The sequence below is a fragment of the Corvus brachyrhynchos genome, unplaced genomic scaffold, assembly GCF_000691975.1.
Source record: "Corvus brachyrhynchos isolate BGI_N302 unplaced genomic scaffold, ASM69197v1 scaffold149, whole genome shotgun sequence".
NCBI classification, from domain to species: Eukaryota; Metazoa; Chordata; class Aves; order Passeriformes; family Corvidae; genus Corvus; species Corvus brachyrhynchos.
This window is the reverse complement of record NW_008240021.1, coordinates 288,963-302,986: the sequence shown is the minus strand read 5'-3', so window position 1 is coordinate 302,986 and position 14,024 is coordinate 288,963. Positions and strand designations below refer to the sequence as shown.

The window sequence follows — 14,024 nt, the reverse complement described above, 5'->3', positions numbered from 1 at the left end:
CTGCTGAGCCCTGCATTCATGGATCTTTCTCAGTGACACCTTTGGCTTCTCCCTTCTTTTCCAGACTTTGCACATTGGAAGCTCCCATCTGGCCCCCCCAAACCCAGACAAGCAGTTTCTGATCTCCCCTCCTGCCTCTCCTCCTGTGGATTGGAAACAAGTGGAGGATGCCACTCCAGTCATTAACTATGACCTTTTATATGCTATTTCCAAGCTAGGACCAGGTAAGAAGGTGTAAAAACAGAATTTTGGTTAGGGAAAACACCTCGAAAATTCCTGAATTTCTAAAACTTTTCCAAGAAATTTTTATTTCCATTTTCTTCTTATTTCCATTTTCTTCTTATTTCTGTTTGCCCCAGAGGAGGAAACTGCTACTGGGTGTAGGAGGAACTATCAACCTAAAATTCCTTGGAATTTGAGAGGGATAAATTCCTGCCACTTCTTTTCTCACTGATTAGTGATCACATCCCTTGAGTTCATTTTCTCCCATATTTTATGCAATTTTATGAAATTTAATGAAAATTGGTGCAAATTAATCTTTCCTCAAGGACAACTCTGATTTAACCTGTTTGTAGCTGTATTATTAATTTTAGGGGAGAGAAAAATGGCCACATTTCATAACAGGATTAAAGAGAATAAAAACTGTGTCAGGTTCATTTTACTGGGGGATTTTTCAATTCCTGTGCACCTCCAGACTTAGGGAATTGTAAAGGATGGAGAAAAGGGCAGGGCACAGCTTTGACCTCCTGCATGTTGGGATTTAAATCTGTCCATGAAGAATCCTTCTAATTAAATATTCTTCATCATTTTTAATTATGAAATATTTCCATCAAAGATTTTATTGTTCCTGAAATGGGTTTTGGAAGCAGAGGTTGTTTTTGATGGAACAACTGGAATGAATAAATAATAACTAAATAACACAACAGCCTCTGCTTGTGTGGAAGTTCAGCTCCATGATGCTGTTTCTTTACTCTTGAGTTTTCCTTTCCAATTTTAGGGATTCCAAAAAGAAAATTTAAAATAAATATCTAAAGGCTTTCCAGGCATTAAAAGTTGGTCCTTTTCTCCTGTTACTGAGCTCCTGGGCTGATCTGCAATCCCTTTTCTGTGAGATTTTCCATGTTTATTGGGAATGTTGAGCCCTCTAAAGCTCTGCCCTGGACTGGGATGTTCCCTGGAACATGGAATTAATGATGGGTCCCAAGGAGCAGGCAGGGATTGCTCCAGCACTGTGTGTGTTCCCAAAGAACTGGAGGGAAGAGCTTTTTCCTCTATGGAATTGCTCTTTGGGCCAGTTTTTCTTCCCAAAATTCTGAGGGAAGTGGAGCAGAGGCATTGTTGGGCTTTTCATGGAGAAGGAGAGGGATTGAGGATAAAGAAAAGAGGGAAAAAATGAAGGAAAGATGACCAGGGAAGAGATGAGAAGAAACCATTTGTTCTTTCCTTGATTTAATTTAATACCATTATTTAATGTCTTCTCTTATTATTTATTTTTATTTATTGTATTATTATTTAGTTATCAATAGTAATTAGTTATTAATAGTAATGATTTAACATCTGCTTTAAAGCAATGTTTTATATGATGGAAGACCCAGATCTCAAGGCAATGCTCACTGAAACCCTTCAGGATGCTCTGTGCTGGCACCTCGTGGCTTTCATCATTCTATCACTCCCTTATTTCCCTGTTTTCTCTGGTTTTGTATTTCGAGTTCTTTTACTCAGAGTTTGGATTAAACCCAGGAGATGCCAGGCTTTTCTTCTTTACTGATGTTTGTTATTTTCTTACCTGTAACACAGGTGCCTCTTAGTTGGCAGGGTGGAAAACGGCCCTGAGTTCTCACTTCCAAGGTTTTTTAAAGTCTAAATTAACCAATTATGAAATGCTAAGTAATATGTTTTTACTTGCAGTCCAATCACTAACTTTTCATGTCCTGCAGTGCAGAACTTCTGGACCAGTACTTAACCCCTAGATTTATGAAGAACAAGGAGAGAGGAGACGACATAAACCCACACCCCAAATCCTCCATATTGTAGCCTATTATTACCTATATCCCCATAACCTAATTTTCTACATTTCTACATATTCCACCCAGTGATACAACTTTCAATTACACAGCAACAACCTCATTGTTACCACACGATTTAGGAAGCTTTTCCCAGGGTTTTGCATCGGATACAGTGTGTTTCTGAGGATCGCTGCCTCCCAGCACTGACAGGCTGAAATTCTCAGAACCCAGGGGTCCAACATTTTCCATATTGAAAGGCCTCATGTAACATTTCCTACAGGCTGGCTCCTTTTAAAGGCATTTTCCCAATGTTTTCCCTTCCAGGAGAGAAATACGAGCTCCATGCAGCCACTGCCACCACTCCCAGCGTTGTTGTCCATGTCTGTGAGAGTGACCAGGAAAATGATGTGGAAGAGGAGACCAAGAAACCCAAACCCAAAATTATCCAGACCCGGAGGCCGGATTATGCTCCTGCCCACCTGAGCTGAGCTGCTGCTGCTTTTTCCAAGGATTTGGAGTAGAAAACTGCCAGGGAAAAACCTTTACTGTGGAAACAGCAGCTCACACGTTTGGTGGCAGCGGCAGCAGCTGCGGTAGGAGAATTCCAAGCTAAGTTTGCTCAAAATGAAGGAATTCCATCCTTAGTTTTGCTGCCTCAGGTTGATCCACGGGCTGAGTGTATTCCCGGATCCCTGGGAACAAAGGATGGGGAGAAGGTGACATTTTGAGGCAAAACAGGACAAACTGGGGTTATTTTGGGGGAAAAGCAGCTGGGGGAAGCTTTCCTTGTTCTGTACTCCCATAAATCCTCCAGCTGATGATTGTTTGGAAAACCTTGGGATAACAGAGTTGGAAAGATGATGGGAATTTAACCCTTATTCTTACACTAGGTTTTGTGCATGTTTCTTCTTGGTCTTCTAAAGTAATTTGCTTTATTTTCTAGAGTTTCCCCCAAGTTTCTGGAAATCTGGGAATTGTTTCAAGTATTTATTATCTCAGCCTCCCAGAATTCCTCCTGGATGTGTATATACATGATATATTTATATCTGTTTTTATTGGCACTGGTTTTCCAGCAGGATACAATTCCTCCAGCACCTGCTTTTGGTGCTCTGGAAGTTGTGCTTCTAAAATTTTAACCTTTGTGAAATTCCTGCAAAGGGTTTTATCTGGCAAAGCAATGGAAAAACGTGCAATAGGAGAGTTCTGGAATACATGGATTTAAAATTATTTAAGTTCAGATAATTTATATATTCAATAGGATTCGTTTGGGAGCTTTGACTTGGGGGGGAAAAAAAAGGACTCAAATAATGCTGATGGTGCATATTCAGAGCAGTGGGATTTTTCCAGTTAAAAAAAAAAAAAAAAAGATGGATAAACTTGAATCTGCATTTTTGGGGAGCAAAGATTTGATAGGGATTGGAAAATTCCACCCAGGAACCAGTGAGGAGAGCTGGAGTGCCTTTTCCTTGTCCATTCCTACTCCAAGCTGCACACTTGGATCTTTTTCTACTGGCTTTGGATATCCACAAATCCAAACTTTCTTGAGCTTTGCTTCCAAACTCAGCTGGGATGAAATGCTTAATGCCAAGGAATGCTTATTTCAGCAGTGGGAATATGTGGGAGAAGCTTTAGGGGTTTTATATGGCAGTCTTCAAAGGCTCCAAAATGCAAATTCCAAGAAAGATGACAGAAATATTTTATTAGTGCTTTTTTAAACTGGAGATCCTCACCTTGCAACAGGGTTCAGTATTTTTTGGAAGAGATAGGAACTGCTATCCATGGAAAATACCACTTGGGGTCTTGGAAAAGGGATGTTTGAAGCCTCTCATTGTGTTTTTAGGAATCAAACTGTGGCTCTCTCTTGGTTTGCTTTTGCCACACGGTTGGTCTGAGAAGAGATTGAAGCAAGTTTTGATTGAAATGCCTGGTTCACACCTTGGTTTTTTAAAATAATACCTGTTTTAAAAAGAATGGAGCCATTCCAGGCTGAGGTGCAGGGAATCAAGGTGTTATGGAAGGCCTGGACTTCCTGACTGACACAGAAATCTGGGACTAGAGAGCAGGAATATATTGAATATTCTGCTCTAGCTTGGATTGTTAGTCCCTGGAAACTGGAACAAAGCCTGGTTTTGGTGTCTAAGTGGCCCTGGCTCCATGGGAACTGTTGAGAAGAGCTAATTCCATGGATTGCTGGAGCTGGACACACAGGAAAATGGGGTTATTTTGGGCTACCCTCAGCTGGCTCCACGTGCTGCATTCAACACCCAAAATAAAGGAATCAAGTGGAGAGAAACTTTGTAGGTTTGCCACAACTGCCTTGAAGCCTTTCCAAGATTTTTCCATGTTTCTCAAATGACTGCTGGACTTTGTGTTCTCACCACATTCAATTAAAAACCTTTGGAATAATTCCTGTCCTGTCCTTTTTCCATGAAAAATCAAAACATGAGTTTGGCAGTAGAAACCCAGGTGGCTGCTGCTGCGTTTCCTACAAAAGCAGAGCTGCTTTTCAGTGAAAACCATCAATCAATCTCATTTTTGTCATTTTAATACCTGACCCCTGCCTGAGGTGGGAACCATGGAAATCTTGGAATGCTCACAGTGTGTTCCTGGTTGGATCTGCCACGTCCTGTCCTTATGACTCCGGTGTGCTGCTTGCTTTTTCTGGTTCTTTTATTTTTGTAATGTTCCACTGGATGCTTAGTTGGTATTTTATACACTTGTATAGCACGGGGCAGATTGAAATTAAAATATTTTGTTGTCTTCTTGTAAATGTCCTGGTATTTTCTGCATGGAGCCACTCCAGGTTTGGTGCCAAAATGGGAATTTCCAGCTTCCAAAGGGGCAGAATGCAGTGCCAGGCCCTCATAAATTGATTCCTAGAAAAGCTTTCCAGCCTTCAGAGAGCTGCAGGATCTCCAGATGTGAGAATCTGCTTATGAATAAAATCCAGTGGGGAATGTTCCAGTGAAAACCTGATTCTTCTGTGCCTGAAGTTCCTAATAAAGGTATCAACATCTTCCTGCTCCAGGATAATCTCTGTGCATTCATAAATATTGATATAAAAATGAATAATTTGGGGGGTTGCCCAGAGAGGTTCTGGATTGCCCATCCCTGGAAGTGTCCAAGGCCAGTTTGGATGGGGCTTGGAGCAACTTGGGACAGTGGAAGGTGGAATGAGGTGAGCTTTAAGGTCCCTCCAGCCCAAAGCATCCCATGATTCCATGATTTCTGAAGCTCCTGGAGTATGGAAATACATCAGTGTTTAAGTGGCTCTACTTGATAACTTGAAGTCTTTTTGTTGGAAGGGAAATTATGGCAAACCCATGAAGGCTTTGCTGTGGACAGGGATGGAAGTGCTGTCAGGGCAAAAAGGAGTTTCTGGTACCCACTTAAGGCCCTTCCTTGTTCTCAACGTGAAGGCAACGACCTCTGAAGGACCAAAGTTTGGTTTAAATCTGAGTTTTGTTTTCCAGAGCAGCACCAGGTGAAGTAACTTTGATATTTGAAATTGGACAAGTGGATCAGTCGTTCTCTGTGTAGTCCAGACTTGCCAGGGATGGGGAAGGAATGAACTGCAGCAGCTCTGGAACCATTTGGACAATTCCAGCAGGGATTTTCCCCTTGGCATTATCACCTGCCTGCTCAATTCCTGCTTTTTGCATGTCCTGAGGAACACAAGTTCTTCTTCTTTGCTTTTATCCTGCCTGGCCCAACACACCTGAGAAACATTTACCAGAAAATTACTCCTTGCTAATGCTTTTAATAATTCATAGTTGGATATAGAAAGACAAACCAATGATAAAAACATTCCCCAAGACACTGGTAAAGAAAGTTTTGACATTAAGCTTTCAAATAATTCCGAATTTTGAACATGTTACAGGGAGGAAGGCAGGAGCACAGAGGTGGCTCCAATGACGAGGGACAGGATGGAGCTGGCAGGGCTGGGTTTATCTTCCTTGACACCATTTCCATTCCTAAGTGGGCACTGCCACATTCCAAACTCTGTCACATTGTGTCTCTGTGTGTTTTCCTGCCAGGAGTTCCTTTTGTTTGGAGTTTCTTTGAAGCGTGGCCCGGGAAGGGAACGGAGCTGGGGAAGGGGCTGGAAAACACATCCTGGGAGGAGCAGCTGAGGGAGCTGGGAAAGGGGCTCAGGCTGGAGCAGAGGAGGCTCAGGGGGGACCTTGTGGCTCTGCACAAGTCCCTGACAGGAGGGGGCAGGGACAGGGGGAGAGGAAATGGCCTCAAATGGCACCAGGGGAGGCTCAGGTTGGAGATTGGAAACAATTTTTCCCTGCCAGAGTGGTGAGGCCTTGGGATGAGCTGCCCAGGGAGTGCTGGAGTCACTGTCTCTGGGAGTGGTCACGAGGCGCCTGGATGTGGCCCTTGGGGACAGGCTTTGGGGTGCTGCTGGTGCTGCTGGGGTGGCACTGGGTGATCCTGGAGGGCTCTGCCCACCCTGATGATTCTGGGATTAGAGCCTTAAAACGGGACTAAATTGCTAAATCTGAAAGGTTTACAGAGGTACGTGGAGGTGCCCATAGGTGGAGCTAAATACCCAACAATGGTTTTATCCTGGGTAAAACAAACTCCACCCTCAGCCTGCAGCTCCGGCTCCCTTCCCCACAGCGGATACGGAAAAAGGGTTTGACATCCCTTCCAACCCTCACTATTCCATGATTTTACGATCCTGCCTTTACAAACTGCTGTAAGACACTTCTCTTCTTAAATCTCTTCGCTTTGAAGGAGCACGTGGGGCCACACAGAGGGAAAACTGGCTGGTTCCAGATGGAAAAGGTAAATTTTGGGTTCCACTTGTGGCTCTGTATAAGTGATCCTAATTCCCAGAGTGTGTGTGTGATTTAGTAACCATTTCATTCAAATAATTCCTTCTTGGAAGTTACTGTCAGGCTGATGGAAGAGGTTCAGCCTGGAGAAAAGGAGACTCCTGGGAGAACTTAAGAGCCCAGTCCAGAGCCTAAAGGGGAATATAGAAAAGGAGGGAGAGGAGTTTTTTACATGGGCAGAGAGTGCCAGGACAAGGGGAATGGTTTTAAATGGAAGGAGGGCAGGGTTAGATGGGATATTGGGAATAAATCCTTCCCAGTTTATCCTATTGGGAATAAATCCACCCTGAGGATGGGCAGGCCCTGGCACAGGGTGCCCAGAGCAGCTGTGGCTGCCCCTGGATCCCTGGCAGTGCCCAAGGCCAGGCTGGACATTGGGGCTTGGAGCAGCCTGGGACAGTGGGAGGTGTCCCTGGCCAGGACAGGATCCTTAAAATCCTTTCCAACCCAGTTCTAGGATTCTGTTAAGTGCCTTTAACAGCAGCATGGATTTTTTTTGACCTTTTCCAGGAGCTGAGCCGTGCTGGATTGAGCCTTTGTTACAGTAAGTAATGATCCATTTATTGGTGTTACTTGAGTGGGAAAATACAGGACCTGCCATAAAAAGCAGCTTTTCCTGCTAAGCAGCACAACCCTTCCCAAAACTCTGCCAGTCCCGTCCCTGGAAGGCTGTGGAAGCCTGGATAGCTCCATGTGCTGACAAGGCATGGAAAGTTCTTGCTGAATGCCTCTCCCACACACACAGTTTGGCACAGGGATTGCCTCTGCAATGTGCTGCACCTGCTTCTTAATCTCCTGGACAAATTCTGGCTGCTCAAGCACTCTCCTTAATCAGCAGGAGCCACTGGAGCCGGGACGTGCCGGAATGCCGGGCTGGGAGCTTCCTGACCTGCCCTGGGAGCTGCAATGGCACCACTGCCCTGTAATTAAAGTTGTGTCGAAGTTTCCATTCTGCTGCCCTGGAAGGAGAGAGTTCCCAGAGCTGAGCTCCTGGAGAAGGGAGGGTTACTCAGCAAATTGCTTCGGGCTTTTGCTGGGTGGTTTTTAATTAGGATTTTAATATCATGTGGATTTTTAGTGTTGTCTGAGACTTCAGAGTGAACACAGAGCTGGGGCTCATCCAAATGGATTCCAGAATTTCCTGGTGGGCACAGCAGCTCTGTTTCCCTTCTGGAAGATTCCTTGAGGAAACAGCCTCAAGCTGTGCCAGGGGAGGCTCAGGTTGGACACCAGGAGCAATTTCTTCCTGGAAAGGGAGGTCAGGCCTTGGGAAGAGCTGCCCAGGGAGGTTTGGAGTGCCCATCCCTGGAGGTGTCCCAGGAAGGGCTGGAGGTGGCACTCAGTGCTCTGGGCTGGGCACAAGGTGGGCATCGGGCACAGCTGGGCCTGGCTGGGCTGGGAGGGCTTTTCCAGCCTCAGGGATTCCAGGATTCTGGGATCTAGGAAATACAGGACAGGACCTCTTGGGCAGTGCCTTGTTTGAGCCAGAGCCACCTTCCACAGACTGGAAATGCAATTAAAATCCAGACTTTTCCCTGCAGCTTTCTTTCCTTTCTAACAAGAAGTCAAAGTCCTTCCAAGTGTCCTTCATCACAACTGCCCCATTTGCCTCCCGCCAGGACACTCCATGTCCTGCCAGGCAGCAGCTTTGACCTTCATTGTTCGAACCAGGAGGATCCTGCAATTCCCTCCCCCAGGAATTCTGTTCCCTGTGTGTTCTCCTTGCATCCTCCGCCTGCTCTCAAGGCACGGGGTTCACACACAGCATCTCAAACACATCTTGGAGAAATGACTGGGCTGGACAGAACTCTCCTTGCAGCTCTTTGAGTTCACTGCTTGTTTCCGCAGCTCTTGAGGTCAGGAGCAGCAGCTGAGGAAGTGTTGGAATGGGACAGAAGATTGCAGAGGGGGCCGGGAGGAGGAGGAGGAGGGAAGGACTAATCAAACACTGTGATTAATTGTCCACAAAGCTCACGGTGATGCTTTTCCTTCGCAAACATCAGGCTCCAGAAAAAAATCTGTCTCAAGAGCTGCAGTGTGAGCAGAGACACTCAGCTGTGGGAGATACAGAGGCCAGGAAGAACAAATCCCTGAGCACAAGTGGGGTGGCCACAGGAACAACCCCAATCCATGGCTCAGCTCCCGGCTCCCTGGCACAGGGAAAGCTCTCAGAGCTCTTTACCAGAACACTTTGGAAATGAAATCCTACTGGAAATCCATTTCCTATACCCCAGGGCAGCCAGGATTGATGTGAATTCTGGGAAGTCGTGACCTTTCTGGTGGCAGTGAGCGGGAAGAGGGATGTGTCGGGAAGAGGGATGGAGTGGGCAGCACTGCCAGCGTTTCCTCGGCACTAAACACCTTCGTTTGTCCTGCTGAGCTGCTCCAGCACTGCCCAGCCTGGCTGCTGGGGACAAGGAGAGGCACCGAGGGGCTGGATTTGCTCTATTCCCCGTGGGATAACTCATTGTTATATCCCAGGGACACTCCAGGGAGCTGCCACCTCCTGCCCAGGGGGGTGGGAAGGGACTCGGTGCCGTTTTGGTGCTGTTACCCAACCTCAGCATCAATCACCACAAAACCCAGTTCTGCTCGAGCTGACAGTGCAAAATCCAGATCCTGGCTCAGGGAATGCCAGACTCCTGATGATCCCCAGCCTGGCTGCCACTGGGGCTCTGTCAGCTGCTGCTTCCTTTGCTTCCAAACATCTCCCATTTCCCAGCGCTCCGCTCCGTGGGATGAGTCGCTGCCAGAGGGAGCAGCAGATCCTGCACCAGCAAAGCAGCTCCACACAGAGGGACTGGGACAGAAACCATGTGGAGGGGTCCCACTGCAGGGGATCCCAGCATCTGGCCAGGGACAATCATGGAATCATGGAAGGGTTTGGGTTGGAGGGACCTTAAAGCCCATCCAGTGCCACCCCTGCCATGGCAGGGACACCTCCCACTGTGCCAGGCTGCTCCAAGCCCCAATGTCCAGCCTGGCCTTGGGCACTGCCAGGGATCCAGGGGCAGCCCCAGCTGCTCTGGGCACCCTGTGCCAGGGCCTGCCCACCCTGCCAGGGAACAATTCCTGCCCAATCTCCCATCCAGCCCTGCCCTCTGGCACTGGGAAGCCATTCCCTGGCTCCTGGCCCTCCATGCCTTGGGAATTGTCTCTCTCCAGCTTTCCTGCAGCTCCTTCAGGCCCTGCAAGGCCACACTGAGCTCAGCCCAAAGCTTCTCCTCTCCAGGCTGAACAATCCCAGCTCTCGCAGCCTTTCCTCCCAGCAGAGCTGCTCCATCCCTCTGCTCATCCTGGTGCCTCCTCTGGCCTCTCTCCAGCAGCTCCACGTCCTCCCTGTGCTGGGATCCCAGAGTCCCTGTGCATGTGCAGCCCCAGGAATAGGGATAAATCCATGCTCAGAGTCCCTGTGTTCCAACCCAACACACTTACTCAGTTCCAGCCTCAGTTTATTGCATATTATCAATCCAAGTGAAATGCCAGGGGATTTTTCCTTGGGAGACGGAACAGAAGGCTTTTGTGCTGGGTTTGCTGTGGGTGGAGCTGGGGAGGAAGCAATCCTCCTCCTTTGGACCTGGAGAAAACTCCCCAGTTATTTGCACTGACTTTGCCCTGAGTGCATTTGCTTTGTTGGCTGATGTCTGGGGCAAGGAGGGAAATCCTGGCACACCTTGAAAGGAAAAACAGCCTTGGTTTGACACTCCTGGCCAGGGGTGGCTGCTGGAGGCCTGGCCCAGCCACCACAGACTCGGTCTCTGCTCTCCAGATGGTGTTGGGAGGTCACAGAAGTGCAGATTGGATATTACAGGTTTTTTTTTTCCTGGAAGAGTGGTGAGGCCTTGGGATGAGCTGCCCAGGGAGTGCTGGAGTCACTGTCTCTGGGAGTGCTCAGGAGGAGTCTGGATGTGGCCCTTGGGGTGATGCTGGTGGTGCTGGGTGACCTTGAACGTCTCTTCCAGCCCTGATGACTCTTTGACCCGTAAAAGCCACATTTGCAGGTAATTTATTGTTAATCTCAGTTTTAAAGAAAGCCAACCCCAAACCCAACACAACCCATTCTGTGATCCAAAGCCACTGGAGAGTTTGGATGTTGGAGCTTTAATTAAAAAGAGAAGTGTTGATACCTTGATTATTTTGGGTTTGTTTCTTGGTATTTTAAGCATTTTTGTGTCCTGGTTTATTGACTGGTGTGGTGAGCAGCCTCCAGATCATGGACACCTCTGCAAGGCCAGGTTGGACAGGGATTGGAACAACCTGGGATAGAGGAAGGTGTCCCTGGCCATGGCAGAGGGTAGAATGAGATGAAGTTTAAGGTCCCTCTCACCCCAAGCCATTCAGTAATTCCATTGATGGTATTGTGTACATGACTTTTTGGATGAGATTCCGAAGAAAAAAAATCCCATGGGAACATTTTTCTGTTCTATGGAAAAAGAAGGGGTTAAATTTGAACTTCAAGTGCAGTAGAGCAAGCAGAGATTTTGTTTTCCTGCCACTGCTGTGTCCTAGAAAGCTTCACTTTGAGGGACACCTCTCTGACTCTTTTCAGGAGGTTCCCTCATGTCCAATTAAATCATGGCTGTCAACATGTTTAATTAATTTGCCATCAGAAGCTTTATTACACTTAGTGAAGGATGAGAAGACCTAAGGATGTTAAAGCTCAGCTTTGCTAGGGCAGAGCTGAATGGAAGAGAATTCCAAACCGACACCAGCATCAAGGCAAAGGATTAAAGTGTTCCCCCACCTCCCAGCCCCTCGTCATTCCCAGTGGTCCTCACTGTCCAGAGCACTGCTGTGATGGCTACAGGTGGTTAAAACTCCTAAATGGACAAGAATCCCACTTATTTTATTTTAATTTGGGTTAAAAGGTGATGCCACGCCAAGCTTTTTGACAGGAGTGGAGCTGGTCACAACACCAGGATAAAAAACATCCCCGTGGTGAGATCTGCTGGAAAATATGTGGATGGTAAATGCGTTGCATTAATGGGCTTTGATTAATGGATGGTGTTTGGAAACGAAACTTTCCAAACAAAAGGAATAATGTGCTATATCTGGTAGAGGGGTTGATCAACAGGAATTCACTTTTTCCATTTCCTCATGTGGAACAAAGAAAGGAGGCTTAAAATGAGTAAATCCTTTAGTCATGGCCTTATGAATGGCGTGGTGGAGTTATGGAATGGCTCAGTTGGAAGGGACCTTAAGGATCATCCAATTCCAGCCCCTGCCATGGGCAGGGACACCTCCCACTGTCCCAGATTGCTCCAAGCCCCAGTGTCCAACCTGGAACTGAACATTCCAGGGATGGGGCAGCCACAGATGTTCTGTGCCAGGGCCTCTCCAGCTTCACAGGAAAGATTACTTCCCAATTTCTAATCCAAAACTACTTTTAGGTTGGACAGCAGCAGCAATCTGAGTAATTTCCCCACGGAAAGGGAGCTCAGGCCTTGGCAGGGGCTGCCCAGGGAGGTTTGGAGTGCCCATCCCTGGAGGTGTCCCAGGAAGGGCTGGAGGTGGCACTCAGTGCTCTGGGCTGGGCACAAGGTGGGCATCGGGCACAGCTGGGCCTGGCTGGGCTGGGAGGGCTTTTCCAGCCTCAGGGATTCCGGGATTCTGTGAAATGCAATGGGTTTTGTAGAAGTTTGGGATGTCCATGAAAGAACTGCTCTCCCATGGTAAGTTTGGGTTTTCCAAAGTGTCTTTGTGTGGATCTGAAGCTATTTTCATCCTCAGCTTTCCCTTTACCTGTCCCCTGTTTTCTGAGGGCATTTCCTTTTCAGTCATGAGGCAGCAGAGGTTTGGGAATTTTTTTAAGTAGGGAACCAGAGCAGTTCATTAAAACATCTCAGTGATGAAGTCCAACTCTTTTACAAACATGGTGACTGAGGTCAGCTCATCCCTTGCTTGTGCTGGTGCTATCCCTGGATCATGACTGAGGCAACAAACACAGGATGGGCAACACCAGTGGCTTTTTCAGTCCTGACTGAGATCCAGAACAGGATTCAGTCTTTCCTGCTGGCCAGTGAAGAATGGGAATCCTGAGTTCAGCACCAGCAGGAGGAATGTGTGGCAGCCTGATTTAAGGAGGGACAGTTTCACTCTGTGCCTGGCCTATTGTTTGGAGTGGGAGGGAATTCAAAAAAACTGGGAAGACTTGTTTGCCCAGGAGGAAAAGAAATGCCTGAAGTAAGGAAAATATGGGGGCTGAGAGGAAAAAGCCCATGTGTGGATAAATGTACAGGTGAGAAGTGCAGGGGAAGGGCAGGAGCAGAGCAGGAGGGACCTGGGAGAGAGTCAGGGCTGGTGAGGGTGGTGGGACGGGCATCGGGGCAGTGCCTGGTCCTGTCCATCCACAGCATCCATGTGTGGGCACTCCAGAGGCCATGGAACCCCAGAATGGGTTGGGCTGGGAGGGACCTTGAAGATCCCATTCCACCCCTGCCATGGCAGGGACACCTCCCACTGTGCCAGGCTGCTCCAAGCCCCAATGTCCAGCCTGGCCTTGGGCACTGCCAGGGATCCAGGGGCAGCCCCAGCTGCTCTGGGCACCCTGTGCCAGGGCCTGCCCACCCTCACAGCCAAGAATTCCTTCCTAATATCGAATTTGTCCTATCACTCCAGGCCCTTGTGAAAAGTCCCTCTGCAGCATTCCTGAAGCCCCTTCAGCTACTGGAAGGCTTCTGTAACGTCCTCCCAGGGCCACAACATCTCCAGTAGAGGCCTAAACCCAGCCCCTCCCTACAATGTCCTTCTTTTTCTCTTCAGACATAAAAGAAAGAAAGGAAACCACGTTTATCAGTCATGCAAAGTTCAGCAGAAAGCTCAGGAGAAGGAAGGAGCCCTCTGAAGTTCAGAAGACTGGCTTGGAAAGGTTGTGGTTGCCCCATTCTTGGAAGTGTCCCAGGCCAGGCTGGACACTGGGGCTTGGAGCAGCCTGGGACAGTGGAAGGTGTCCCTGCCATGGCAGGGGTGGGATGGGATGAATTTCAAGCTAAAAGGTTCACTTTGAGCAGTGCCTGGATGTCAGCAGGGGCAGCTGCAGCCTTGGGCACTTCGCAGAGCTCTGTCTCTGTCCCTCCTCAGGCACTGAAGGCAGACAATCACTCCAAAATCAGTTCATTATCATCAGCACTTCCTCCAGCTCTCGCATGCCTCTGTGGGAGTTTTTAGTTCA

General features: G+C 47.8%; 1 protein-coding gene and 1 long non-coding RNA gene across 2 annotated transcripts in view; both read left to right on the top strand.

Moving 5' to 3' along the window:
• Positions 1-5,029, top strand: part of RCAN1 (regulator of calcineurin 1) — a 7,913-nt gene extending 2,884 nt beyond the window's left edge. Inside the window, exons 3-4 of the mRNA XM_008640675.2 lie at positions 65-224; positions 2,331-5,029. Of these exons, the coding sequence (XP_008638897.1) occupies positions 65-224; positions 2,331-2,494 (324 nt within the window). The 3' untranslated portion in view covers positions 2,495-5,029. The remainder of the gene's footprint in view (positions 1-64; positions 225-2,330) is intronic.
• A 1,356-nt stretch (positions 5,030-6,385) lies between these two features.
• LOC108448919 lies at positions 6,386-8,112 on the top strand. Its single transcript, XR_001865001.1, has 3 exons — positions 6,386-6,803; positions 7,364-7,397; positions 7,689-8,112. It is a non-coding gene; the product is annotated as an uncharacterized LOC108448919 (long non-coding RNA).
• Positions 8,113-14,024: the final 5,912 nt, after the last annotated feature.